The 25,504-nt window shown below is 45.2% G+C and overlaps 1 protein-coding gene across 4 annotated transcripts; it reads right to left on the bottom strand.

The window, feature by feature from the left end:
• Positions 1–333: 333 nt before the first annotated feature.
• On the bottom strand, positions 334–25,419 carry LOC148534498 (hemoglobin subunit alpha-3-like). 4 transcript variants are annotated; one of them, XM_088466888.1, is made up of 4 exons: positions 25,289–25,419; positions 12,133–12,273; positions 1,011–1,215; positions 334–514 (listed from the first exon to the last, which is right to left on the bottom strand). In XM_088466888.1, the coding sequence occupies exons 3-4, from the start codon at positions 1,212–1,214 to the stop codon at positions 386–388; spliced, it is 333 nt and encodes a 110-aa protein (XP_088323014.1). In that variant the 5' UTR covers position 1,215; positions 12,133–12,273; positions 25,289–25,419; the 3' UTR covers positions 334–385. The 4 variants fall into 4 exon arrangements, with proteins under 4 accessions (XP_088323014.1, XP_088323015.1, XP_088323017.1 ...); XM_088466889.1 differs by having other exon boundaries at positions 25,313–25,419; XM_088466891.1 differs by lacking the exon at positions 12,133–12,273.
• Between the last annotated feature and the right edge of the window lie 85 nt (positions 25,420–25,504).

The raw sequence follows: 25,504 nt of genomic DNA, 5'->3' as shown, positions 1-25,504 counted from the left end.
TTACATCTTAGTTTTGCTTAATATGCGTTAATGCCATTACTTTTTTTTTCAATCTAACTTAAAAAATAACTCCTTAAATAATGTGAGTACAACCCACAGTAGATAGTATTAAGAGAAGCTCGGGAGTACACAGGACTATAATGATTTGAAAACTATTTTTTTAATATGTGCCATATTTGTGATCGTCATATCTCAGTAATGCATGACTATGTGTTTTCAGATTGTACTTATTATGCCACCCTGTCAAGTATACAATGTCACAGTAAAAAATATATATGAAAAACAGAAAGTATACTTTTTAAATGAAATATTTTATTACACTTCCATCAGGGTGGTTATTTCTTACATCACATCTTACAAGAGACAGAAGCTACAAGCATTGGGATTATCTGTATTTGGAGGTAAGAACAGTGGACACAGCAGCGATGAACTTGTCCCAGGCAGCATGGGTGGTTGCATCAAACTCAGCCGGGAAGTGAGAAGCCAGAACAACCAGGATGGAGTGAGACAGCAGCTGCAAGACACATGTATGTCAGTCACTATCACATAATATCAGTCTTCAATGACACATATCAATGCACAATCTTAGTTCTTACAAAAAAAAAGAAGGGGGAGAGAGAGAGAGAGAGAGAGAGAGAGAGAGAGAGAGAGAGAGAGAGAGAGAGAGAGAGAGAGAGAGATATTGTGGATGATTTCAGCGCCAAGTAGGTTCCTGTACACTTGTAAGCCTTGTGTTCTTGTGGTGATTGTTGTACCTACAATAGCTAGAATTAATAAAACGCACTCCCCAATGTATGCGGGTGTCAGCTCTATCAACAGGATTGTGGTGGTGGCAATCCACCAAATACATTTCAGGTAATGTATGGGGTTGACAAATTAAATGGCTATATTAGTGTGTTTCCAATGTTCCTTCAATAAAATATATTTAAGCACCAAAAATTAAACATAGTTGCATAAATTAGTGTACAAAGTATTGTGAATTGAAAACATTGATTGGTCATGTATCTCACCTTAAAGTTTCCTGGGTCCACTCTTAGGTTGTATGCATGCAGGTCACTCAGCTTGGACAGGGCTCCATCTAAGTTGTCCAGATGCTTAGCAGCATCTCCTAGGGCAGCGAGGACCTTACCCCCATGGACCTGGAGATCAGCAGATCCGTGGCTCACATCAAAGTGGCTGAAGTAAGTCTTGGTCTGAGGGAAGCTCAGAAACATCCTAAAATCATAAGCCAACATTTAGTAAAATATCAAAGAATTAATAACTCACTAATTAAGCAAATTTTATTTTTTCTGTTTCAATACTCTACCAAATGTTTTACAGGTTACATAAGAATAAGATATGTCATTATTTTTCATTATTTTTAGTATAACTATTAAACAAAATATGAAGTAGAAAATAAAGATCTAAGGCAATTTTTTATATTTTTTAAATAATAATAATCTATGTTACACTAAGAGAAGCATTTCAGGTTGTCATGTTACCTTTCCAAGGCTTCAGCACCGAGAGCATTGACATTTCCGGAGACTTTGCCCCAAATGGCCACAATTGCAGCCTTCTCAGCAGCAGAGAAAGTCATCTTTCTGGTGAGTGGTTACTGAGCCTGAGATAAAGACCTGGAAAGTTTGGCCTGTTTCTTGGGTCACTTCCATTTTATAGAGGAAGGGTCAGCAAACCTGGCACTGTTCCACCACTATTGGTCAGCTCTGAGTTACACCCAAACACAAGTGCTGTGATTATCTCTCCTAGAAAAGTGCTGTCTATGTACAATTATTCTGATGATCAGCTACATGAAACTGCATGTCAGCGTGTAACACAGCGTAATTAGGAAGCCAAATACTGTTTTATATTATGTTAAAAATATGATAGTTGTAACAATAATTTGTAATAAGTTGTTTCCTATGAATCCTATAATTTGTTGTTGGTGTATTGAACACATAAAAACAAGGATAATTCTGAATTGTAATGTAGGATGTAATATATTCATGTACTGTCTATTACTTTGTATATTAGAAAGCTGTTTTATTTTTTTCAAAAACATGTAAAAACATATCTTTAATTGTGAAGACAGTTGTTGCTCCCATGAAACGTATGGAATCTTGGTGTATTCAACACAAACAAGAATCATTTAGAATTCAGTATTCTTATATACTGTCCAATATATTTCTGCATACAGATGATGCATTCCCATTAGGTGATGAAAGACTACTGTCTACTAGATAATTCTATTTTAAACACACACAAAAAATGGCATAAATGTAATAGCATTTTTTATTGTAGTGGCAGAATTAGCAGTGTTGTTTGGTGTGGATTGATAGAGAGACAGTATCTAGTCTACACCAGAAAGTAGACAGGTAACAGGTCAACAGGGACAAAAAGGTTGACATGGTATACAGGTCGATAGGTAAATTGCCAACAGGATCAAAAGGACGACATGGTCAAAATGTCAACACAGAAAATGACGACACATGGTTTTTCTTGTTATTTTAATTGTAATTCAACCCGCTCCCTAGTGCCCAACCCTAACCCTCCTCCTAATTCCTAACCCTATCTGTCCCCTTTCCACAGCCTAACCCTTCGCCAAGTGCCTAACCATAACCCTGTCAACCTTTTACCTTGTCGACCTTATGCACTGTCTACCTTTTAACCCTGTCGACCTAATGACTGTCTACCATCTGGTGTCTATCTACTGACTGTCTATCTAGTTACTGTCTATCTACCATCCGGATACTATTTCGGTGCTGATCCTCACTGAGCTCTATGGAAATGGGGGAGAGCCATTGCTAACATCAGCATTGAGTACAATTAAATTTGGAATGGTTTATTTGGTATACTTGTAGAAAATATCAAGGTCAATCAAGCGTGTCTCAGGAGCTAATGTAGGATTTCTAGGGAAAGGTTTCCAGATAACTTATTTTGAGAAAAAGAAGCACAAAAAAATGTCACAATGAGGCATAATTTCTTGGATTCAGATTCAGCGTGAGCCGCCCTTCGTTGGTTAGTCACAGAGATATCTGTATATAATCAAAAATTTAGGGAAAATTAAATTGTTTTGTGCACATCCGTTAGTAACGGGTACCCAATGGAGCCATTGTTGCTGAAATCTGGTGCGAGTGCCATTGGCGCCCACATTTCTGCTTGCTGATTCCTGAGGTGGCGAGCAGAAATGTGTGAAAAGTCTGGCTTTTGGGCGACCAAATGGTACTATTGGCATCGCACCTATTAGTTTAGACAGATTTGGCCACTTTGAACTGTTAAACCCAGTGCTTTTGGGCGCAACAAGCGCAATAATTAATGGGCGCCCAAAACAATTGAATTGCTCTGTTGGGCGCCCATTAATTATCGCCACTCAAAAGACAATTGAATCGCCCCCATTAATATTAAAATTACTATTTTATTTTATTATCTGTGAACATATATTGAATATTTGTCAGGATTCAGCCTGGGATCGGCTGTTACTTACCACAGCGCCGGCTTCTCCTCACTAGTGAGCGCAGTGAGACACCAGCGGTGGGTGACGTGCTGAGCATTCTGTGTCCTATTTCTGTGTTCAGGAATTCAGTCCAAACTCCTGTGTTCAAGTATTCAGTTCAAATTCCTGTGTTCAAATATTCAGTTAATCTCCTGTGTTCCAGTATTCAGTTCAACTCCTGTGTTCAAGTATTCAGTTCATCTCCTGTGTTCAAGTATTCAGTTCATCACCTGTATTCAAGTAATCAGTTTATCTCCTGTGTTCCAGTATTTAGTTCAACTCCTGTTTCCTAGTATTCAGTGTATCTCCTGTGTTCAAGTATTCAGCTCTCGCGCTGGTCTCCCATGTTGAAGTACAACACAAGTGTCACTCTCCTGTGCCAGCGGTGCATCTAGGTTCTCAGCCACGTACTCAGTCCACCATCTGAGTACAATACAAGTGTCACTCTCCTGTGCCAACGGAGCATCTAGGTTCTCAGCCATGTACTCAGTACATCGTTGAGTACAACTCAAATGTCACTCTCTTGTGCCAGTGGTGCGTCTAGGTCCGCATTGGGCCTCATCCATTACCCTCCAGTATAAAATTCCCAGAAGTTATTCTACTGTGCCAATACAGTAAAAACAGGGTACATAGTTCTCTAGTGTTTCATCCTGAAGTACATTCTCCTGGGTCTCCCAGTGTTACGTTTCTCCATTTTCCCACTTGTATCGGATACCTGACCAAAGGGCCGTGACCTGCTTGCTGGGTGCAGCTTAAACCCATATCCCGCTTGGAGGGGTCACTGGTGAAGACCTCTCAGCAAGTTAGGCTTTGGTCATGTCTCGTCAACATCCGGTACTCGTGGACGAGGAGGACTTACATCCAGGCCCTACGCCTCCGATTTCTTCCTTTACCCAGGACCTCAGCTTTCAGCTCCTCTGTAGGAGATACTCCTGAGTAGCTTGTGACAATATTTATCTACTGAAATGTCAATTCTTCTGTTTCAGTAATTACAAACTGTTTGTAATTACGATTTACCTATTTAACTCAGAACTAACATAGGCGTCTTTATAATGGGTGCAAGGTGTGCGTTGCACACGGGCCCCTGGGTCCAGGGGGGCCCACACCGCACCCGTAGGTAATTATACTTACCTCTCCGCCGATCCCGATGTGCTGCTCCGCAGCACCGGACTGGAGCTGCAGAGCAGCAAACACTCACTGGGAAAATGGCCGCTGCCATTTCCCCAGTGATCTGCGCATGCGCAGAAAAGATGTCCCCGGGAAAGTAGGCGCAAGCACCATTTTCCCGGAGACCCGTGCATGCGCAGTAGATTCTGGCATGAAGCCAGAATCTGCAGAGCTCCCTGCCGCTGACAGAGAGGAGGGGGCCCAAACGGAACCTGCACACAGGCCCACTCCTCTCTTAAAACGCCACTGAGAACTAATATATACATACAGTGAAGGACATTCCTAATATACAGTATAGTTATACAAAGAGGAGGCATAATATTCATACATACATGCATACATACATACATGGTGAAACATACATACATGGTGAATGTCCCCTTCTATTGTGCCACCAGCCCTGTCTAAAAGCCTGATGATGGTTAGTGGAAAATTGGGCGGACCACACGCTTTTTGCCCTAATGTTATGACTATCATACCAGTCTTAAAGGCCTAGGGCTGGACACAGTTTTCTATTTCAGCATACACAGGTGGGAAATGGGTGCCGGAGCTGCCAGGTTATACAAATTGTGCAATGGCTGCTATTACACATATTGGTTTAGGATACACGATGTGGTAAGTGGGCCTGTGTTTTGAGATAAAACATTATATGTAAAGAATCAATAACTCTTGCGGCAATGGTGATAATATATATATATTTGTCAGCAAATATCCAGGAGGAGTCACCATACACCACTTAGAATGAATATCTGAAGAGAGGCAATCACCAAATACAGGTTCAAGAAATTAAGAGTTATGGTAGACGTACTACTTTCTTCGAAATCCATAGGATCCACAGGGAAATCATGGAGGTGTGTGTGGTCGGAGAGGTCCAGACACCAAACAGTTAAAGCTTTAGCTCCCAGGATGCACTGGTCCTCCTCTACATATACCCCGCCCAAGCCACAGGCAGACTGTTTTGTAAACAGACCAAGGCAGGAGCAGGAAAGAGAAGGAAGAACCGTATACTCAAGAAACACTCTCCCAAAAGATGAAGGAATCAGTGATCAAGAGAAAAAAATATCCAATGAGGCCAGGTGCGTCAAGGTGGGCGCCCTGTGGATCCTATGGACTTCGTAGAAATAGAGTTAACAAAGGTAAGTCTACCATAACTCTTAATTTCTACTTCAGGTTCCATAGGGGATCCAAAGGGATACCATGGGGATGTCCCATAGCAATTTCCCATAAGGGTGGGGACGCTCCTGAGCAGAAAGGAGAATCTGACTCCCAAAGGAAGCATCCTGAGATGCAATGGTATCAAAGGCATAGAACATGAGAAAGGTGTGGACGGAAGACCACGTGGTCACCTTGCACAATAATTCAGCAGAAGCACCACGTCAAACTGGCCACGAGGGTTCCACAGACTGAGTAGAATGTGCTGTAACCCTGTGTGGAACAGGAAGATCAGCTTGCGTGTAGGCCTGAGAGATTATCACGTGGAGCCATCGAGCCAGAGTCTTTTTGTTTGCTGGCCAGCCTCCCTTGTGAAAGCAGTACAACACAAAGAGAGAATCTGATTTCCTAAAGGAATTAGTATAATTCACGTAGATCCGAAGAGCACGAACCACATGCAAAGAGGCTTCACCTGCAGAAAGATCCGAGAGCTGGAAGGCCGGAACCACAATCTCGTCATTCAAATGGAAACGGGATATCACTTTAGGGGGGTACCCAGCCCTGGTATGGAGGACAGCTTTGTCCAGATGAAAGATCAAGAATGGGGAACGACAGGGGAGAGCTGCCAAATCAGATACCATGCGGGCAGAGGCGATAGCGAGGAGAAAGAGTGTCAGCCACTTAAGGTCTACCAAGTCCAGAGGTTCAAACGGAGGAGCCTTTAGAGCTCGGAGTACCAAGGACAAATCCCACAGTTCCCACCAAAAGAAGGTTCAATGCAGAGAACACCCTGCAAGAATGTTCTAACATCAGGCAGGGGAGTGATCCCTCGTTGGAACCAAATTGACAGAGCAGATACCTGAACTCTAAGGGAGTCCAGGCGGAGGTCTAACCCAGCCTGGAGAAAAGCAAGCACCCGGGAGACTGTAAAAACTGTAGGGTCATAGCCTCTGGGGGGGCACCATTGGAAGTAAGAGTGCCAAACTCTGTAATAGATGCGGGCTGAGGCAGGCTTACGTGCTCTGAGCATCGCCTGGACCACAGAGCAAAAGAAACCTTTGGTTCTTAAGAGGGATGACTCAAGAGCCACGCCGTCAAAGACAGACAAGGTAGGTCCGGGTGCAGGCAAGGGCCCTTCATGAGCAGATCCTGCCATAGAGGAAGTGGAAAAGCAGTGTGTACGGAGAGACTCAGTAGGTTGGTGAACCAATGTCACCTGGGCCTGGCTGGGGCTATTAGTATCACTGTGCTGCCTTCTAGCTGGAACTTTTGGAGAACCCTTGGGAGGAGGGAGATCAGAGGAAAGAGGTATGCAAGATTGAAGACCCACCTCACTGCCAGAGTGTCAATGAAGGCAGCTGAGGGGTCTCTGGTCCAGGACCCGTACCTGGGGACCTTGTGGTTGTGACATGAGGCCATAAGGTCTACGTCTGGTAGGCCCCATTTGTCCACCAGGAGTTGAAAGACATCTGGGTGGAGAGCCTATTCTCCGGTGTATGTCCTGATGGTTTAGGAAGTCCGCATCCCAGTTGAGGACTCCAGGAATGAACACTGACGATATTGCCGATAGATGACCTTTCGCGTGGCTGCCAGACTGCATGCCTCCATGATGGTTGAGGTAGGCTACCGCAGTCGTATTGTCGGACTGGATCTGGACTGGCCTGCCCTGGAGGAGATCCTGCACCTGAGTGCTCTGTACACTGCTCGAAGCTCCAGAATGTTTATGGTCAGATGACTTTCCTGGGTTGTCCACCATCCCTGAAAGGCATGATGACCGGTTACCGCACCCCATCTGCGAAGGCTAGCTACCAATTTGGAATCCAGATAGGATGTCTGTAGCCACCATGCGAGGGAAAGTCAAACCTCCGGAAAGAGAAGTATTGTCTGGGACTGGATCAGATGATATTGCCTGTTCCACTAGGAGAGAATCAGCTGTTGAAGGGACCTGGTGTGGAACTGGGCATATTCCACCATATCGAAGGTGGATACTAAGTCCCCCCTGGAGTCCCCTAACCTAACCCTCCCCCCGCGGCTGTCCATGCCTGGCACCCGGCTTACCTTCGAACGGTAAGCCAAGCGTCGGCCTTCCGGCGTAGGTAAAATGACAGGAGTCAGGATTTCGACGCCTGTCATTTAGCCCTTGCCGTGATTAAACAGTCGGGAAGCCGGCAGTCAGGATTCCGTCCGTCGGCTTCCCAACTGCTTCCCCCGCTGACCTCTATATGGTCCCTGATGCCAGCCTTTAACTGACTTGGTGGTCTAGTGGGGGAGAGGACAAATCAGTTGACCCACTGCAGCGTCCTCTGGAAGGGTAGATTGCAGCTGGCACAGTACTGAGGGACAAGGAAGGGGTTAAGGGCAGGCAGTTTTAGAGGTAGGGAGGAGGTAAGGGTAGACAGCAGCTAGGGCAGTACTGGCAGGCAAGGAGGGTGTTAGGGGCAGTGCTGGGGTCAGGATAGGAGCTGGGGAAGCACTGGGGGTAGGGAGGGACAAGTGTAGATAGCAGCTAGGGCAGTACTGGGGGGGCAAGGAGGGGTTTAGGGGCAGGCAATACTAGAGGCAGTGCTGGGGGTAGGGACGGGGGTTAGGATAGCAGCTGGGGCAGTACTGGGGATCAGGAGGGGGTAAGGGTAGATAACACTTGGGGCAGTGATCTCACCATCCCTTCAGGTGAGTGGAAGGCTGTTCAGGACATGCTGCTGAGTAGGAACACTTTCGAGGTAACTGTGCCCAGCATCCGCCTATCCCTGGTGTCCGCGCAGTCAATCTGCAGGAGGAACCTGTTTGAGTGTCCGGGACTCAGGTTTTACCATCTTTACTCCAGCCTTCCACTCTCCTGAAGGGAAGGTGAGATCATTCCAGAGATTTACCATCTCAAAAACGGTTACATACTGTTTTGTTATATGAACAATGTGAGTGTTTATTAAACCGTATGTTTTCTCTTTGAGTGAAAACGTCTGCACCATTATTTGTTTCATTGCTATTTTGGGTTAACCGGACAATTGAGACAATACAGAAAGGAGGTCCTTCGGTGTCATCAACTACACATTGGTTATATGCCCTTATTCGATATGGGATATGTGAGTGCTACAAATAAGTAAAGTGGATTACCATTTTAAAAAGATTCTGCACTATTGTTTGTATCTTTTCATTTTTTGGGGCAACCCACTTCTGAAAAGGATAATAGTCCGAGGAAAAAACAAGTGAAAATGAACAACATGCATCTCTAGAGTAAGAGTATTGAAAATTTTGATGGGAAGTTGTGGTTAATTTCACGATTTGTTATTTCTAAACACTGGTGTATATTCTCTATTGGTTATTATTAATCAGTGCCAATTAGGCAAATTCAACCATTGTTTCTGTATATCCAGACCATCGCAACCATCGGGCTTGCGACGAGACCCTTGTGGTAGGGTCTCGTTGCCGCAAGCCCAAGAGAGATTTTGGCTCAAACAGAGCTGAAATCTCTCCCACTGACATCACGAGTGATGTCAGTGGGGCCGCCCCCAAACAGAGGCGTTCACATGGGAACGTCTTCGTTTGGGCAGCCACTGCCCCGGCCCACCCACCAAAGGGGACGTGCTGTCACTCAACATCGACAGCACGCCCCCTTTGGTACGAGACCCGGAGCGATGGTTTGCCCGTCACTATCCGGGTCCCGCTTGCGAGCACACAGCGCTCGCGAACGGGTCTAAATCAGGCCCTCAGTGTCTATAAATTGCAGCAATACATTTTGTGGGGTGCAAAATAAACCAGAAAATAAATTTATATTTAAAATATTTTTTCCTGCCAACATTATATGTGTTGCGCACAGTATGATATGATACAGATCACATTATGACACAGTGGGCCTGATTCAGACCCGGATGCTAAGCCGGGATCGCTCGCGGCCAAAAGGGGCCGGGTATGCAAATTCGACGATCGCACAGTGTGGTGTAAGGATGCCCCCTATGTCTTGGAGAGTGACGGCAGTGAGCAAACGCAGGTGTATAAAGACGCCCACTTTCCTTTCTTATCACACGTCATCTCCAGGAAGTGTATGATTAATCGGTAACATCGAGAGCCAATGGAGCTGCACGCAGCGCTTGAGGTAGCCCCTACCCCGCCGCAAGCACTGCGATCAGTGCTGACTGAAATACAACCAGGTGACGTGTACAATGACGCCTCCATGCTGATGATGCACTCCCTTTAAACGCCGTTTTGATGCACACACAGACACGCCTGCGTTCGCACCACCACTCCCCCGTTCACAAGCACCTTCCCGTTACCACCCACAAACGGCGCTATCTGTCACTCAAGGCAGCGCTCAGTCTTTGTGCTACGAGCGCACGATTCCCAATCGCAGTGACTGGCTCGCACACTGTGATGCATACGTATGTGCACAATGCGAACCATCGGCAGCTACGAACGAACGCTTCTTAGCGTCTGGGTCTGAATCAGGCCCACTGTCCCCCGTTCATATTGGCATCCTCTTACTAACAGCTTTTATCATCCTCGGGTGCTTTCTTCTTTGACTTGTGTTCTGCCTTTCAAGTTTTTGTATCACATCCACTGCAAGGTGGCGGCATGGCAGAAAGTGACAGTCTACAAACTACTTGTCATGACTTAGTGTATTCAATACACTGTACTGAATACACTATTATGTCTTGAGTAGTTTGTAGACTGTTCCTTTCTGTAGTCAGTACAGTGTCACAAACTGAGTGGGATGCAGAGGCGAATCCCAGAGGTAGGCCCTCTAAGCCTCCAGGGGCGGGAGGCATTACGCATCGCATTCGGAATGCAATGCATCTCGCCACCCTTTGCATGCATGCCGGCGTTAGCAACGGCGGTATGCATGACGAACACCACAAAGGACCACTCTCTCGGTAAGAGCGGCCCTTTGCGATAGAGGGACTTCCGGGTCTAGGACCTACAAGTCCCTCTGGTGTCCTTGTGTGCATGCGAAAAAGGACGCACGCGCCACGGAGGGTGCTGGGAGGGATTCAATTGGACCCCTCTCTCAGCACACTCTCGATAGAAGCCCATAGACTACTACAGGGTAACGCCATCAGGAAGATGGTGCATCGCATTCCGGGGTTTGGTGAATATGAGAAATGCGGTCAAGCCCGCATATTCGCGGTTTGACCACATTTCTACCTTTGCTGCATCCCACCACAGGTCCTATAACAATGGCACCCCCTGCAGCTACTATAATTATACCCATCAGTCCACTTGTGAGAGTAGCTTTCTTCACTATCAGGGCACATTTGCATCAGCACTATACTTGGTGCAAGGGATCTGTCTGAATCAGATGGATCTCTGGGTATGATCAACTAAGTATGGCCACAGTTCCACCTGACCGCCCACGGCACGTCCCCAGAACATTTAGCCTATGTGCGAATGCCCAGTTACACCTATTCAGCCACAAATGGAGATGCCACTGAGATATGTACGTGCGGCTCTGAATCAGCCGCATTAGTTGTTCATAGTGGAGTATACTCAGCTCAAACACATACACTGTGCAACTTTCAATCAGGCTGAGAGTGAGGGCACACAGGATCTGATTCAGAGACGGACGCTAAGAGCGTTTGCTTGTAGCTGGACGATCTTTGCAATCTGAGCATGCGTGTACATCGCAGTGCGTGTACGCGAACCAGTGCGAGAGATCGGGAAGTGTTTGCTCGCTGCGCATAGACTGCCCAGCAGAGTGAGTGACAGGAGAAGCCATTTGTGGGTGGTGACAGGGGGTTGGCAACTTGAAACGGGGGAGTGGAGGTGCGAACGCAGGCGTGCCTGAGCATCTTAACGCCGTTTAAGAGGCGTGCATAATTAACAGGCAGCATTGTACAAGTCACCTGGTTGTATTTCACACTGAAGTGATCACAGTGCTTGTGGCAGGGTATAGTCAACCTCAAGCGCGATTGCATCCGATGGTTTCATACACTTCCTGGAGATAACGTGTGCAAGTGGGCGTCTTATAACAGGCTGGTGCACGTCTGCATACACAAAGTGAATGCACGCCAAGACATAGTGGGCGTGCTTATGCCTTGCTGTGCGATCACCTGCCTTGCTGAGAGTGTGCCGGATTTGCATACGCTGGGTGCGAAAGAACGCATCTAGCGAGCAGGTCTGAATGAGCTCCACAGTGCTACCTCTGCAGTAAAAAGCACGGGTTAGCTGCGAGTAATAATTGCTGGACCACTACATATAAAAGAGTTTACTAGCCATTAAAATGGTTTCAGTGATGTAATATTCAGGTGTGCCCAGAGAATGCAAATTTTAGTCAGGAAGAGAAGGCTACATAATTACAGTAATAAAAGTTTATTGAAAGTATTTGAATTCCTATTATCGGTGAAAAAAGATACCTTTGTTGGCAATAGTACAAAGGGCTGCTACCGGCAATGACACGGCTCCTGCCAGCAGTAAATTTCACCAGCTTTCATAGACTATTTACAGTATGAAACCTCCACAATATCTGTTCTGTTATCGTCATCTCAGGATGCATACTGCAGAAGAAAGGCATTTAAAAATGCTGTATTACTGGAATAAAACATTCCTATACTATCTATAGTTTATAAATATGTTTGAATTAGGGATGTGTCTTTTGTCCAGGAATGATGATGATGTTCGTCCATGTAAGATGACGTTTTGCCTCTTTCTGAGTTCCGTTTTTTTGGAGGGAAAAATCCGAACTCCACGTGCAAACTCGAACCTATCCGAGCCTGCACATCCCTAGTTTGAATAATTTATATCTATATTTAAACATTTTGTTTTCTTTCTTTATTTTAAAAGTGGAACAGAATCTGCCAGCCACATATTCTCTTATCTGCAAAGACTGGCCTAGCAAATTGATCATTTAACCCTTACCGCTTTAGGAGCACACAATTGAGGCAGCTGAGTAACTCTCAGTCCCATTGTTGTGTCTCAGACAATGGGTCTGATTCAGATCCACATGCAATGCCGATATTTACGCAGTGTGAGCGATTGTTAGTCATTGCGCATGCATGAAAGTCGTACTACATACGTGCAGCGATTGTCTTGTGATCACACACACAAAGAGGGATCAGTCGCAAAGTGAGTGACAAGGAGTCAGCGTTTGGGCGTCTCTAAGCACTGGACGGCGGGGTGAGTCATTAGCATATTATAGCTATTGCGATCTGTGAGATGAAACATTACCACACAGCAGTGGCAGACAGGATGGCAGTTTAATAAACTATAATAATGTCAGTCGGCAATGCCCCAAATTGTGCCAAATGTAAAGGAAAGAGGTGCAAGATGGAATAGTCCCTCCCACCCACTCTTATGTGGGATATTAAAAAGGACATGCACAGGTTAGCAAACCAAGCACTTTAGCCACTAGGACTGACACTTTCGTGGGTGAACTACTTGGTTTGTTTGGGCCCCACAAAACATTTTTTGGAAGGACTACCTTCAATTATTAAGGAGGAGGTTGATGATGAGGGTGTTGGTGGTGGAGATTGCATGTTATGGTCCAAACTGCTGGTAGCTGATACTGGACTGCTTGTTATTAATTTACAAATTATAATTTTGTTAAACAAATTGCACGAACTCGCTGCAAATGACGTAACAGGGAGGAGGTGCCTAGATGGTTAACGTCCCTTCCTCTGCTAACTTTGGCTTTACAAATGGAACAGATGCCTTCACAACTGTTTTCAGAATTTAGATTAAAATAATTCCACACCCAAGACGTTGGTTTTCTGGCTTTCTTTTTATCATTAGCAAGAACTGTAGCCACTGGTGGCTGATTTACGCAAACCACATCCTTATCATCAACATCCACATTAGCGTCAGATAGGACACAGATTTTCCCCTCATCTTCCTTTTGCACTTCCTCCACACTATCATCCTCATTTTTTATTATTTCACCATCTAATACTAGCACAGCTGTCATGGCGTCAGTGATCCGCTGTGAAACTGGGTGACAGCTGTTATACTTACTTCCTCTATCTAAGGACTGTTTAATAGTCAATTGTTTTAATAAATTACTTCCGATCACGAATGAGGATGTAGGTGATGATGCAGGTGTTGGTGTTGGAGATCGAAGGCGCTTGGATCCCACAGAGAGGGAGCAGGTTGGTGACCCTGGACTCGTTACATTTTGAGTTTTGGAACTTGGCGACGTACACTTTGATATTTGATGAATGCGCTCCAAGTGACGTAACAAGGAGGAGGTTCCTAGGTGGTTTAGGTCCCTCCCTCTACTCACTCTTGCATGGCAACGGGCACATATGGCTTGACAACTGTTGTCCGGATCGGGATGGATGTAATTCCACACGTGAGAAGTAGATTTTTTTGTCTTTTGTCCCTGCATGACAACAATGGGCTTTGGCTTTTTCAAACCATGGGCAACAGATGTTGCCTTACTTACACAAATGACATCCTTGGCAACAACATCCTCATCACCAATATCTTCATCATCAACATCCTCATCATCCTTAGTGCCTTCAACTACCAAAATATCCTCCTCCTCCATGTGCAATTCCACAGAAACATCCTCAATGACTACGTGTGCAAGATGTTGACTGCCCTTCCTCACATTTACAGAGGGCACACAAATGTTGGAACTTGGAGGATCCTCCAGTACACTAGTATTTAGGTCGGGCTCACACATGGCAACCACGGACACACTTGCACTCTCCTCGGGGATTTGTGATTTCGATTTCTCAGGGCACACAGTTGGTTTTCCCAGAGCTGTCTTAACAACTTTCACATTTTTAATTGGACCACCACCACTACTACTACAAGCAGAAGGGCTATCAGCAGTCTTCATAAAGAAAGATCAAGGCCTTATCCTTTCCATGCCACTTCGTGTAGTGAATGGCATATTGCCAATATTTTGTTTATCTAAAGGCAAATATTCTTTTTACTTTTTTCTTAACTTCAGTAAAACTTGCTTTACCATATCGATGGCATGACTTAAGCCCTAGGGCATGGGCCTTCATAGAGGACGAGGAAGTTGACGGCATTGCACTGCTAGCGGCAGCTACAACATGTGGTTCTTGGCCTTGTTCTCCTGTCATGTGACAGCCCTCCATATTTTCTGCGGTCTTGAAGAAGTGTCACAATCACCAATAGTGTAGCCAAGGTGCGGTTACAAAATTCACACACGTGCAGTCGTGCGCACACACAAAAATATTAGAAAAAAAGACACGATGATTTATATTTTTTGTCAGCTCCAGAAGAACTTTGGCCCCAGAGCACCGATTGATCACGACTAGAGTCGGGCAGCACAAGGTTGCAACTTGCGCTGTTGGCTGGCTCTTGTGCGCTACTGCGGTTAAGCCTAACACCCACGAGCACACACAGAAGAAAAAAATATAAGACACTTTTATTGGTTTTTTTTTGGAGCACGACTGTAGTCGGGCAGCACAAGGTTGTTGCAACGTGCGTTGCTGGCTGGCTCTTGTGCGCTACTGCAGTTAAGCCTAACACCCACGAGCACACACAGAGGAAAAAAATATGACACTTTAAAAAAAAAACAAACATTATTTTATTGAAACAAATGCACCAATACACATCAAATAGTATACAAATAACATGCAAAATAAAGAATATTGACGTTAAGTAATACAATGTGACTAATGACAGTTCGACAAGCCCAATAAGACATATCACGTAATACACAACAGAGATTCTTATAAGAGACACGAGAGAGAGCTAAAGGTAAAATAGACACTCAATACAGATGAATGTGTGGATGCACTACTTCATAACTTCATACTTTTCTAATTTTCCAAACCAAAATAAAAAAGACGGGGGCGTCAAACGCAGCCCACGTCCTGAAAAGAAACCGTATACTATTACGCTAGAATACTGTGTATATTGAAAAACAAACAATCTAAACTGGATCGTTTACTATGATCAGTCCCTGAAAATTTGTGATACCATAATATGATTTTTTTTTTTTAAATCCTTAACAGTTAACAAAAATATATGAAAGGTTGTCAGATAGGGAAGTTTCTCCATAGACATATTAGAACAACATTATCATCATTATAAATATATATCTAAAATAAAAAGAACAGATAAGTGGAAACTAATGATATTCCAATATCTTACTTGAAAAAACAAACATTTTAGGACTAAAGGGAAGAAGGGCAAATATGGGTGAACTAAAAGGATAATATATATATATATATATATATATATATATCTATATATATATATATATTTTATCTTGTTTCTTTTTTCTTTCCCCCTCCCCATTCCCATCACACTTTTGAGTATAAGCTAACAATCTGAATAGGAATGTGGAATAGGATGTGAGACAATGTGCCATAGGATTTGACAATTAAAGAATAATACCCATTACAGTATTTCATTCAAGTGACAGAGCCAATAAGGCCTTGAAATAAAGGTAGAACATATACAGTGGGGGGTAAGTCAAGCCATCAAGTGTGCAACATTAGCATTTCCTCAACTTGGGGAATATTCCAAAAATCTAAATAAGACAAACCAGGTGCATACTTGGTAACAGCGCGTGGCCAGCATAAATCCATCACAAGGATCAGTCCCGGGTCGCGGTTCATCTGTGCTGGAGGGAAATCAGGTCTTGGGTTGTCCAACCTCCCAAAAGACAAAGTCGGGTTCCACCATAAGCTGGGACACAAAGTGCAGGAAGGTGGCTGGAGGGGTAGGGGATGAACTTCTTCCGAACGCTTAGGACTCAGGGCCTGATTCAGAGCCGCTCGTAAGCGGCCGCTCGTTCGCTCTGAGCGATGTTCGCACAACTGCGCATGCGTATGGGTCGTAACGTGCATGCGCAAACCAGTCATTGCGGTCGGAAATCATGCGCTCGTAAAACAGCGAGGGGCTGCTAATTTGATTGACAGAATGTACCGTTTGTGGTTGGTAACAGGGGAAGGTGCTTGAAAACGGGGGAGCGGAGATCCGAACACAGGCGTGCCTAACGGTCAAAAGGGCGTTTAATGGGAGTGCATAATTAATAAAGGAGCGTCATCGACCACGTCACTTGGTTGTCTTTTAGCCTGAACTGCTCGCAGTGATAGCGGTAAGAAAATCCTACCACAACCACTGCGAGCAGTTCAGATGCCTTTCGATGTTCCCGCTTAATCTAATAAATACCAGAGATGACGTGTGATGCGAACGGCAAAGGGGCGTCTTTACAAATAGCGAGCGCATTTTTCGAACGCTTGCTCAGACATAGAGGCGTCAACACACCGCAAAGAGCGAGCGCTCAATTTAAATATCCGGCCCCTTTTTTACAATGACCGTCTGCAAATAGCGTCCGGCTCTGAATCAGGCCCTCAGAGCATTGGGTGTGAATGCCCCAGTAGACAAGCGGGCCTCTACCATAGGCCCATCCACCTCCCTCAAGTGATCAGCATCACAGGATACAGGACCAGAGGAGTCCACAATGGAGTCCAAAGAAGTCAAAATACGGTGAAATCTTTCATCCATGTAATGCAGGAGGATGTCACATAACTCCATAGCCAGACGAGTGACAGATTCGGCTTCCATGTAGAACTGGACATGGTCCCCCATAGTGAACATAATGGATGTCTGTGGAGATGATGAAATGGCCACTACTGCAGGGAACCATGCAAGATGCCACTGAAAGGACAGCAGGTAAATGATCACTTCAGAACGGGCAGCGGTGACTAACAGATCAGTAGATAGTTAAGCTCTTACAGCTTAGGAGTCCCTGCAAAACAGAGTCCCTCTTACAGTTTCAGAGTTCCTTCACCAACGGCAGAAAAGGAGTCCCGGGCTAACAGTGCCAAAGATAAAATGTGCAACACAGTCCCTCTAACAGCTCCTCGAGTAGTAGCAGAACCAGCTGTTTCACTCAGATGCAGAGTGGCATCATGTGTGTTGCAATATGTAGGCTACAGCTGTCTCCTCCGAGTAGTGTGCTACTCTCAGCGGGAAAGCACCAAAGTAGGTCCGGACACTAGAGCTTCGGGAGATACAGTGATGCCCCAGCCGACCAAAGCCATGCAGGTAAGGCCAGAAGATCAGGCTTGAAACTGGAGCGGGTTCCCTCGTTTAATTGCCGCTATCAAAATTTTGCCAGAGGCACTGAGTAGGGACGCGTCAGGGGTTATAGGTGAGGTCGCCCAATGATCTCAGCACAGACAGGCAGCGGCGTCCCCAGGTGTAAGCAAAGAAAGAAGGCCCGGTGGTATGGGAATCCGAGTAAGGCGGGAACCTCCGAGCCGGCTTGGAACCGACTCGGATATGCTAAATTCTCTGGGAACTGAACCCACTCATCTCTACTCAGAAGCAGCAGAGCGCCACTGCATCCTGTGTACACACACCACCGTTGTCTGCCGCAAAATCGTTGAGTTGTGTTAATTATCACTTTTGTTTTATTCATACTTTTATTTATAAACGGTTGAATTGCACAGTGTATGGAAATAATAATTTTGATTTCAGATAGGAAATTTAATTTACCAGAGAGGCCCCAAGTGCACTTTCCAAAATAAACTTTTAGAAATATTAATTTATGTTCCTTTTAGGTTACAAAACTACTTCCCCAAAGTCTATATGAAGAGTGAAATTTACAAACATCGCTTCCTAATTCATTTTTAATATTTTAGTTTAAATTCCTTCTTGGTATTATGATTAAAATTATAGTTATGAAATTATTTACACTCATCTTAGAATCATACTGAGGTATTGATCACTTTATCTGATCTTGTGATGTGGCATAATGTAGCTGATGATGGCATGCTACGGCTGTGAATAGCAGGATGTTATTAGGGCAGGCACGATGTGGCTGGGGGACATACTGACCCTAAAGAGGGCATTATGTGGCTGTGGATAGCATGATGTGGCTGGGGGGCATGATGAGGCTGAAGATGGCATTATGTGGCTGTTAGTAGAGCAGTCATGATGTGGCTGGTAGACATGATGTGGCTGAAGATGGCACTATGTGGCTGTGGATAGCAGCATGTTAATGATACAGGCATTATGTGGCTGAAGATGGCACTATGTGGCTGTGGATAGCATTATGTTAATGGTACAGGCATGATGTGGCTGAAGATGGCTCTATGTGGCTGTGGAAAGCACATAACTACCGAGACCAGGAAGCCGTGTTGAACTCGCTGCAGCCGCCGAGAGCAAGGAAAGTCACCACTGGGCCACCAGAGATGATATGTTGACATTCTAATATGTTAACATTTCATCATGTCTACATGATGAATATCCATATAAACATTATCATTTCGACATGATGAATGTTGACATTATGACTGTCAACATATCATACCACACCCTATAAAAAAAGTGACAAAAGCACACTTTGGTGCTCAACACAATTCAACGCGAATTGAATTGCGCCGGGAGGGAGCTCCCAGAGCTATTCAATTCAACGCACTGTTTTGTCGGAGAATGCCGGTTCTCTCTCCTTAAACATGGTGTTCAGTCTCGAGAACTGGCATTCCCTGACTAAACTGTCTGGCGCAATGCTGTTTCCGCGGTGCTAAGGGCAGAAAACAACAACGCGCCAGGATTTCGGATTTCTGCTCGCACTCAAAGAGGGATTCGAGAAGAAATCCTTAGTTGGGGTTAACAGCGCGCTGAATTGAATGGCTCTGGGAGCTCCCGTCCAACGCGATTCAATTCACGCTGAATTGAATCGAGCCCATTGATACCCTACAGCAATTTAAAATTATTAGTGGCATTTATGTACTAAACATTAGCAAGAAGGTTCTTGTGGAAGTCTTTTATTTCTAAATTAAATCAATATTCTGCATAGTTGGCCAAAAATGTCTTTCAGCAATAGTGTATCTGGTGATGTATACAGCTAATCACTTACTCACACCAGATATTCTAGAATGCCCTGGAAATAGCCAGTTCTGGGCCTGATTCAGAGGTGGACAAAGATGCGGCTGCATCTTTTGGCAGTCACCAGTCTGCGACTTTTTGCAAATGCCGCTACAAAGTCCTTCCCTGGTGTACATTCATGCACCACCATCACTCACTCCATCGAAACTTGCACCAGACCTATGGCAGTTGCAGATTTCCTGTGCCTCCAATGTAAACGTTTGTGCGTCTGTGTATGCAAACACTATGGCACCATACCTATATCACTCCCATACCACGCACATAACACAAACCATCTCCGTACGTCTGACTAAGCCATCTCCCAGTCACCGCCAAGCACTTTAACAAGACAATTCTGATGCCATACGTCTTAAACGCAACAGCACCTTGGTTTATGCACATGCTACATACCAGTTTTTAGGGATTATTGCACACGCCACATAGCAAAAAAGTGCTCAAGTACGTGAAGATCGTCATTGCATGCAACTCTGAATCAAGCCCTCTGTGACTAGGTCTGGATCTGGTCTCCTCAGCAAGAGGTATGTCTACTCAAAAGGTTAGAGATAACAACTAGGTTAAAGCATAAGCCTACCTGGTGTAACATACTGCACGTATATATAGAGAGGAAGTTTATGTGACATCCTTTAAACTCTCGACCCTACCTCAAAAAAGGCTGTACAGATGTGTCTAGCTACATCTAGCGTTCCCGCTAGGCTGTTTCAGCGGGGCACCGCGCCCTGCCCTATTTCTAAAGGGCAGAAAGCACCCTGCCCTCCGGCGCAGCGCCCCGAAATTTGCTGGGATAAGTTATTTTCTGGATAAAAAGCTCCTACATACTATTCTGCATCACGTATAGAAAAACACTATTTAACTGCTATTAAGCCCGTTTAAAATCACCAAATACCTTCAGCAAGCAAAATTGGGGGGACCATAGCTAAACCCCATGTCAGAGCATCTTTTGGGGGGTGTCAGGCTGATTTCCCCAAAAATGGCAGTACTTTCCACCTGTTTCAGTTTCGCCAGGTCCCGTTTTCGCGTACTTCCATATTGAATACGGGGTAAAGCAGGGACGGCCGCGATACTTTGCCGCCTGCAGAACAGGTATCACGGCTCGGCTCATATTGACTACGGCTCTTAGCATGATTTTAGTTGGAGAATGCAGGTTCTCGTGACTAAACACCCGTTAAGTCGTGAGAACCGCCATTCTCCGACTTAAGATATAGTTGGACTAAACAGCGAAGTGAATTGATTAGCTCCGGGACCTTCTTCCAAGCGCTATTCACCTCGCTCTGAACTGAACTATCCCCAATTTGTCCAAAGTTGCCATACAGGGAAAATTACAATAAAATACACAAATAATACAAGCTATTCATACCAACAATGCAGGGGAAAAAAAAATCAAGCAGTGATATTTCTATATAGACTGAATGACAGATAATAATGATAGTAGACAAAGACAGAAAGGATCAGAGCCGCAGTGTGGGGGGAATGCACGGCAGACAAGAATAGTGTAGTAGGAATTGTCATCTGTCTGGTTAACCATCAATGTTGCCAGTATTTAACATTGATGGCATGAAACCATCAATAGGTAACCATTGATGTTCTGCACCCATTAATGGACATTCCTGCTCTGGGGGCCAATCAAAGAAGAGAGCGGGGCATAGCGGAGTGGTCAAGCTCTGTGCCTCCTACACAGCGGGATAAAAAATATATTTTGCTGCCTCAGCCATTAATGGTGGTGAACTATGGTCATCAATAATTGTTAACTGTCGATGGTCATTCTTATAGAGCAGGGTGAGAGCTAAGAGGCTGGAGGGTCCTACCTGTGAGAGCATATAGCCCAGGTGTGTGGGGTAAAGAGGTAGATGAATTGGAAATATTGTACATTCATACAGCGACCAGTGCTTAAAGTGGTCCTAGAGAAGTGGTGGAACTCATCCCCACCAATTCCAGCGCTTTACTAATGAAGGGACAGCGCGCCGAAAAAAAGGGGGCATGGTCTCAAAAGAAAGGGTCGTGGTCACACAATAGTATTCCCAATATAAATTACACCACACAGTAGCACAATCTTATCCACATTACACCACACATATTGCCCCTGATTCACATTACACCACATAGTATTATTATTATTATACTTTATTTATATGGCGCCACAAGTGTTCCACAGCGCCTTACATAGTACATAGAACTAATAGGTGAACAAGAAACAACTAACTTACAGTACATTACAGTGCAGGACAAGGACACAACTTATATACATTGCTGAAATAGTGATTAAAGCACTCACAATAAGCTGCCGGGAGTTGGTAGTCCCATGTTAGGTGCCCTAATGGGGAGTAGAGAGTAGAAGAAAATGTAAAGAGAAGCACATGAGGGAAGAGGTCCCTGCTCATGAGAGCTTACATTCTAAGGGGAGGGGCAGACAGACAGGCGTGACACAGAAGGGGAAGATAGGAAGGAAAGAGCATGAGGTGGGTCAGGATGAGTGCTGAAAGGCCTTGATGAAGTAGTCGGTCTTGAGAGCCCGTTTGAAGATTTGTAGAGAGGTGGAGAGTCTGATAGGGAGAGGGAGAGCATTCCAAAGGTAGGGAGCAGCACGGGCAAAATCTCGGATGCGGGAGTGGGAGGAAGTAATCAGTTGGCAAGAGAGGCGGCATGCATTAGTTGAGCGAAGTGGATGGGCGGGAGTGTGAAGGGAGAGAAGGTCAGAAATGTATGCGGGAGAGGATTTGGTGAGGGCTTTGTAGGCGAATGTAAGAACCTTGAATTGGCATCTGAAGGGGAAGGGGAGCCAGTGTAGGACTTGAAGGAGAGGAGAAGCAGATGTAGAACGTCTGGAGAGGAAGATGAGCCGAGCAGCAGCATTGAGAACCGATTGTAGTGGAGAGAGGTGAGAGACTGGGAGGCCAGCTAGGAGAAGGTTACAGTAGTCCAATCTAAATATGACCAGTGAGTGGATGAGATTTTTAGTGGCATCCTGGGTGAGGAAGGGAGATATTTTTAGGTGAAAACGGCAGGACTGAGAGAGGAGCTGAATGTGTGGTTTAAAGGAGAGGGAGGAGTCTAGGATAACTCCAAGACAGCGCACTTTCTTTGGGGCTAGAGGAGATAGTTGTGCCATCAATAGATAATGAAATTGTGGGGAGTGATGTACTGGAAGAGGGTGGGAAGATGATCAGCTCAGTCTTAGACATGTTAAGTCTAAGAAAGCGCTGGGACATCCACGAAGAGACAGCAGAGAGACAGTTGGAGATACGGGTAAGGAGCGAGGGGGGAGAGCTCAGGGGTGGAAAGGTAAATTTGAGTATCATCAGCATAGAGTTGATATTGGAGGTCAAAAGAGTTAATGAGTTCACCTAAAGAGGATGTGTATAGGGAGAAAAGGAGAGGTCCAAGAACAGAACCTTGGGGAACTCCTACTGTTAGTGGAAGTGGGGGGGAAGAGGAGTCATGAGAGGACACAGCGACGGAACGATCAGAGAGGTAGGAGGAAATTCAGGAGAGGGCAGTGCCACGTAAACCAAGAGAGTAAAGGATTTGCAGGAGGAGAGGGTGGTCTACAGTGTCAAATGCAGCAGAGAGGTCAAGGAGAATGAGCAGAGAGTAGTGGCCCTTGGATTTGGCAGCAAGGAGGTCGTTGCTGACTTTCGTGAGGGCAGTGTCAGTGGAGTGGAGAGAACGGAAGCCAGATTGAAATGAGCCAAGGAGGGAGTGGGAGGAAAGAAAGGTGGTAAGGCGGTTGTATACAATAGTAGTGTCCCTTATTCATATTATGACACACAGTAGTGCTTTTATTACACAACGCCCCCAGTAGTGCTCCTTATACACAAGGCCAGCAGTAATAGTGCCCCTAATACACATGCCGACAGTAGTAGTGCCTCTTATACAATGCCCACAGCAGTAGTGCCCTTTATGCAATGCCCCCAGTTGTAATGCCCCTGTAGTAAATCCCCCAATAGTAATGCCCCCTGTATTAGTGCCCCCAATAGTAATTCTCCCTGTAGTAGTGCCCCCAATAGTAATGCCCCCTGTAGTAGTGCCCCAAAAGTAATGCTCCCTGTAGTAGGGCCCCCAGTAGTAATGCCAACAATAGTAATGCTCCCTGTAGTAGTGCCCCCAATAGTAATGCCCCCTGTAGTAGTGCCCCAATAGTAATGCTTCCTGTAGTAGTGCCCCCAGTAGAAATGCCAATAGTAATGCTCCCTCCAGTAATGCCCCCTGTACTAGTGCCTCTTACACACAAAAAACCCCCCACAATACTTACCTTAAGTCCCACTCCTGCGTCTGCGGCCGTCCGACAGACTGCTCCTCGGAACTATGGGAGAGACGTCATGATGTCTCTTCCATAGTGCACGTTGGAAGCCGGAGCTCAGAGGTGAAGGTTAGGTCTAGAAGGAGGTGCTGTAAAGGACCACTGACGTCACAACCATGTGGCCCACGGCAAAAGGGGGAGGAGCAAGGTTCCCACTTCGGGCACGGTGGCTTGCTTCGCTCGCCACAGGTTTATGTTACTATTCTGTGCCCACGTGGATAGTAACACTGGTATGGCCTTGCTGCAGCAGTCACGTGGTTGTTACGTCAGAGGTCCATTCTCAAACTTGGATCTAACTTGGATCTAAACGAGGAGTAAACTAGCCTCCGGCTGCTGCTGTGGGGAAGGAGCCGGGCGCCCACTGGTAACAAAATCTCAGCGGGTGCCCGGCAAATGGAGCCTCCCTGCGGCGCCGGGCTGAGGTGGGCCAGGGGAGGCGGAATTGGTTCCGTCTCCATATAGAAGTGACGGAACGCAGTTCCGCCTCACTTTAACCCATGACAGCGACCAAACCTTCCTTTAATGACTCCATACCTTCCAATTCTGGGTAGCCTGTATCTACATATGTTCTCTGGAGTGGCATCACCAAGTATGCTTTGGATTTGTGCTATCAGTGTTCATTTCCATTTTATTGATGATTTTATAACAAGCCTAGTTAGTTATGTCAGTAAAGGCTAAATGCTATTGGGCCGAATTCAATTCAATGCGATGATGAATAGCTGCAGGAGACAGCTCCAGTAGCTATTCAACTCAGCGCGCTGTTTGGGCAGGCTAAAGGATTTCTTCTCGCACTTCCCTGGGAATGTGAGGAAAATCCGACAAAAGCGGTTTGCCGTCTTTAGTCGGAGAATGCCGGCATTCGCTGATTTAACCAATTCTCAACCAGGCAAACAGCGCGGTGTACTGAATAGCTGCAGGAGCTCCATCCATCATCAGCAATTAATTGAATTCGGCCCATTGGCAAATGAAGCCGTTGATCCCTCTGAAAATTCAGCCTTACAGCTCAGCCACTGGGCCCACTTGCACCTTTCTCATATAAACATTGGCAGTGAATGACCATAGGGAGAGTTCACGTTATTTCTTCCATATTTAATATAAGGCTTGCAATAGACAGTGTAAATGTACATGTGGAAAAGTAATTACATCAAACACTTGTAATTTATAAGCAAAAATTTACTTTTAGTGCCTTAAACACAAATTCCATAAGTTCAGACAATTTATTGCATGTGACAGGTCGGATTTGACAAAGCTCTATCTATATAATATATGTGTTTCCCGTGCTGGCCTTTCTCTTCTGAGACCTGAAGATATTGCCTGCATTATCAAATATAACTTGTGACTCTTTTACATATGGCAACTTGCGTTTTCCTACAAGAAAAAAAAAATATTCCTACGTTTTTCTCTTAACCTCCTCTCACCACTGTAGCCGGTTCGGAAAAGCTTTAGGTCTCCAAACTTAAGTACAAACAACCATCTATTGAGGTGGAAACAATTTGCTCGGAGCCAGAGCTTTGCGAGAGAGCCGTTAGCGTTGCAAATAGTTGCTTTAACATGGCCGCTATAGTGAGGACAAGTTATTAACGTTTTTCTTTTCCTCTAGTGCTAAAAAA

Source organism: Taudactylus pleione, unplaced genomic scaffold, assembly GCF_031769625.1.
Source record: "Taudactylus pleione unplaced genomic scaffold, aTauple2 ptg000066l, whole genome shotgun sequence".
Classification (NCBI taxonomy): domain Eukaryota; kingdom Metazoa; phylum Chordata; class Amphibia; order Anura; family Myobatrachidae; genus Taudactylus; species Taudactylus pleione.
The sequence above is the reverse complement of the archived record's forward strand: the minus strand, read 5'-3'. Positions and strand labels throughout refer to the sequence as shown.

Bases quoted from the DNA above. Each gene is read 5' to 3' on its own strand.
- LOC148534498 (XM_088466888.1), bottom strand. From the start codon at position 1,214: ATGTTTCTGAGCTTCCCTCAGACCAAGACTTACTTCAGCCACTTTGAT. The intron at 515-1,010 runs GTGAGATACATG...TGTGTCTTGCAG, and splicing joins TGGACCCAGGAAACTTTAAG to CTGCTGTCTCACTCCATCCT.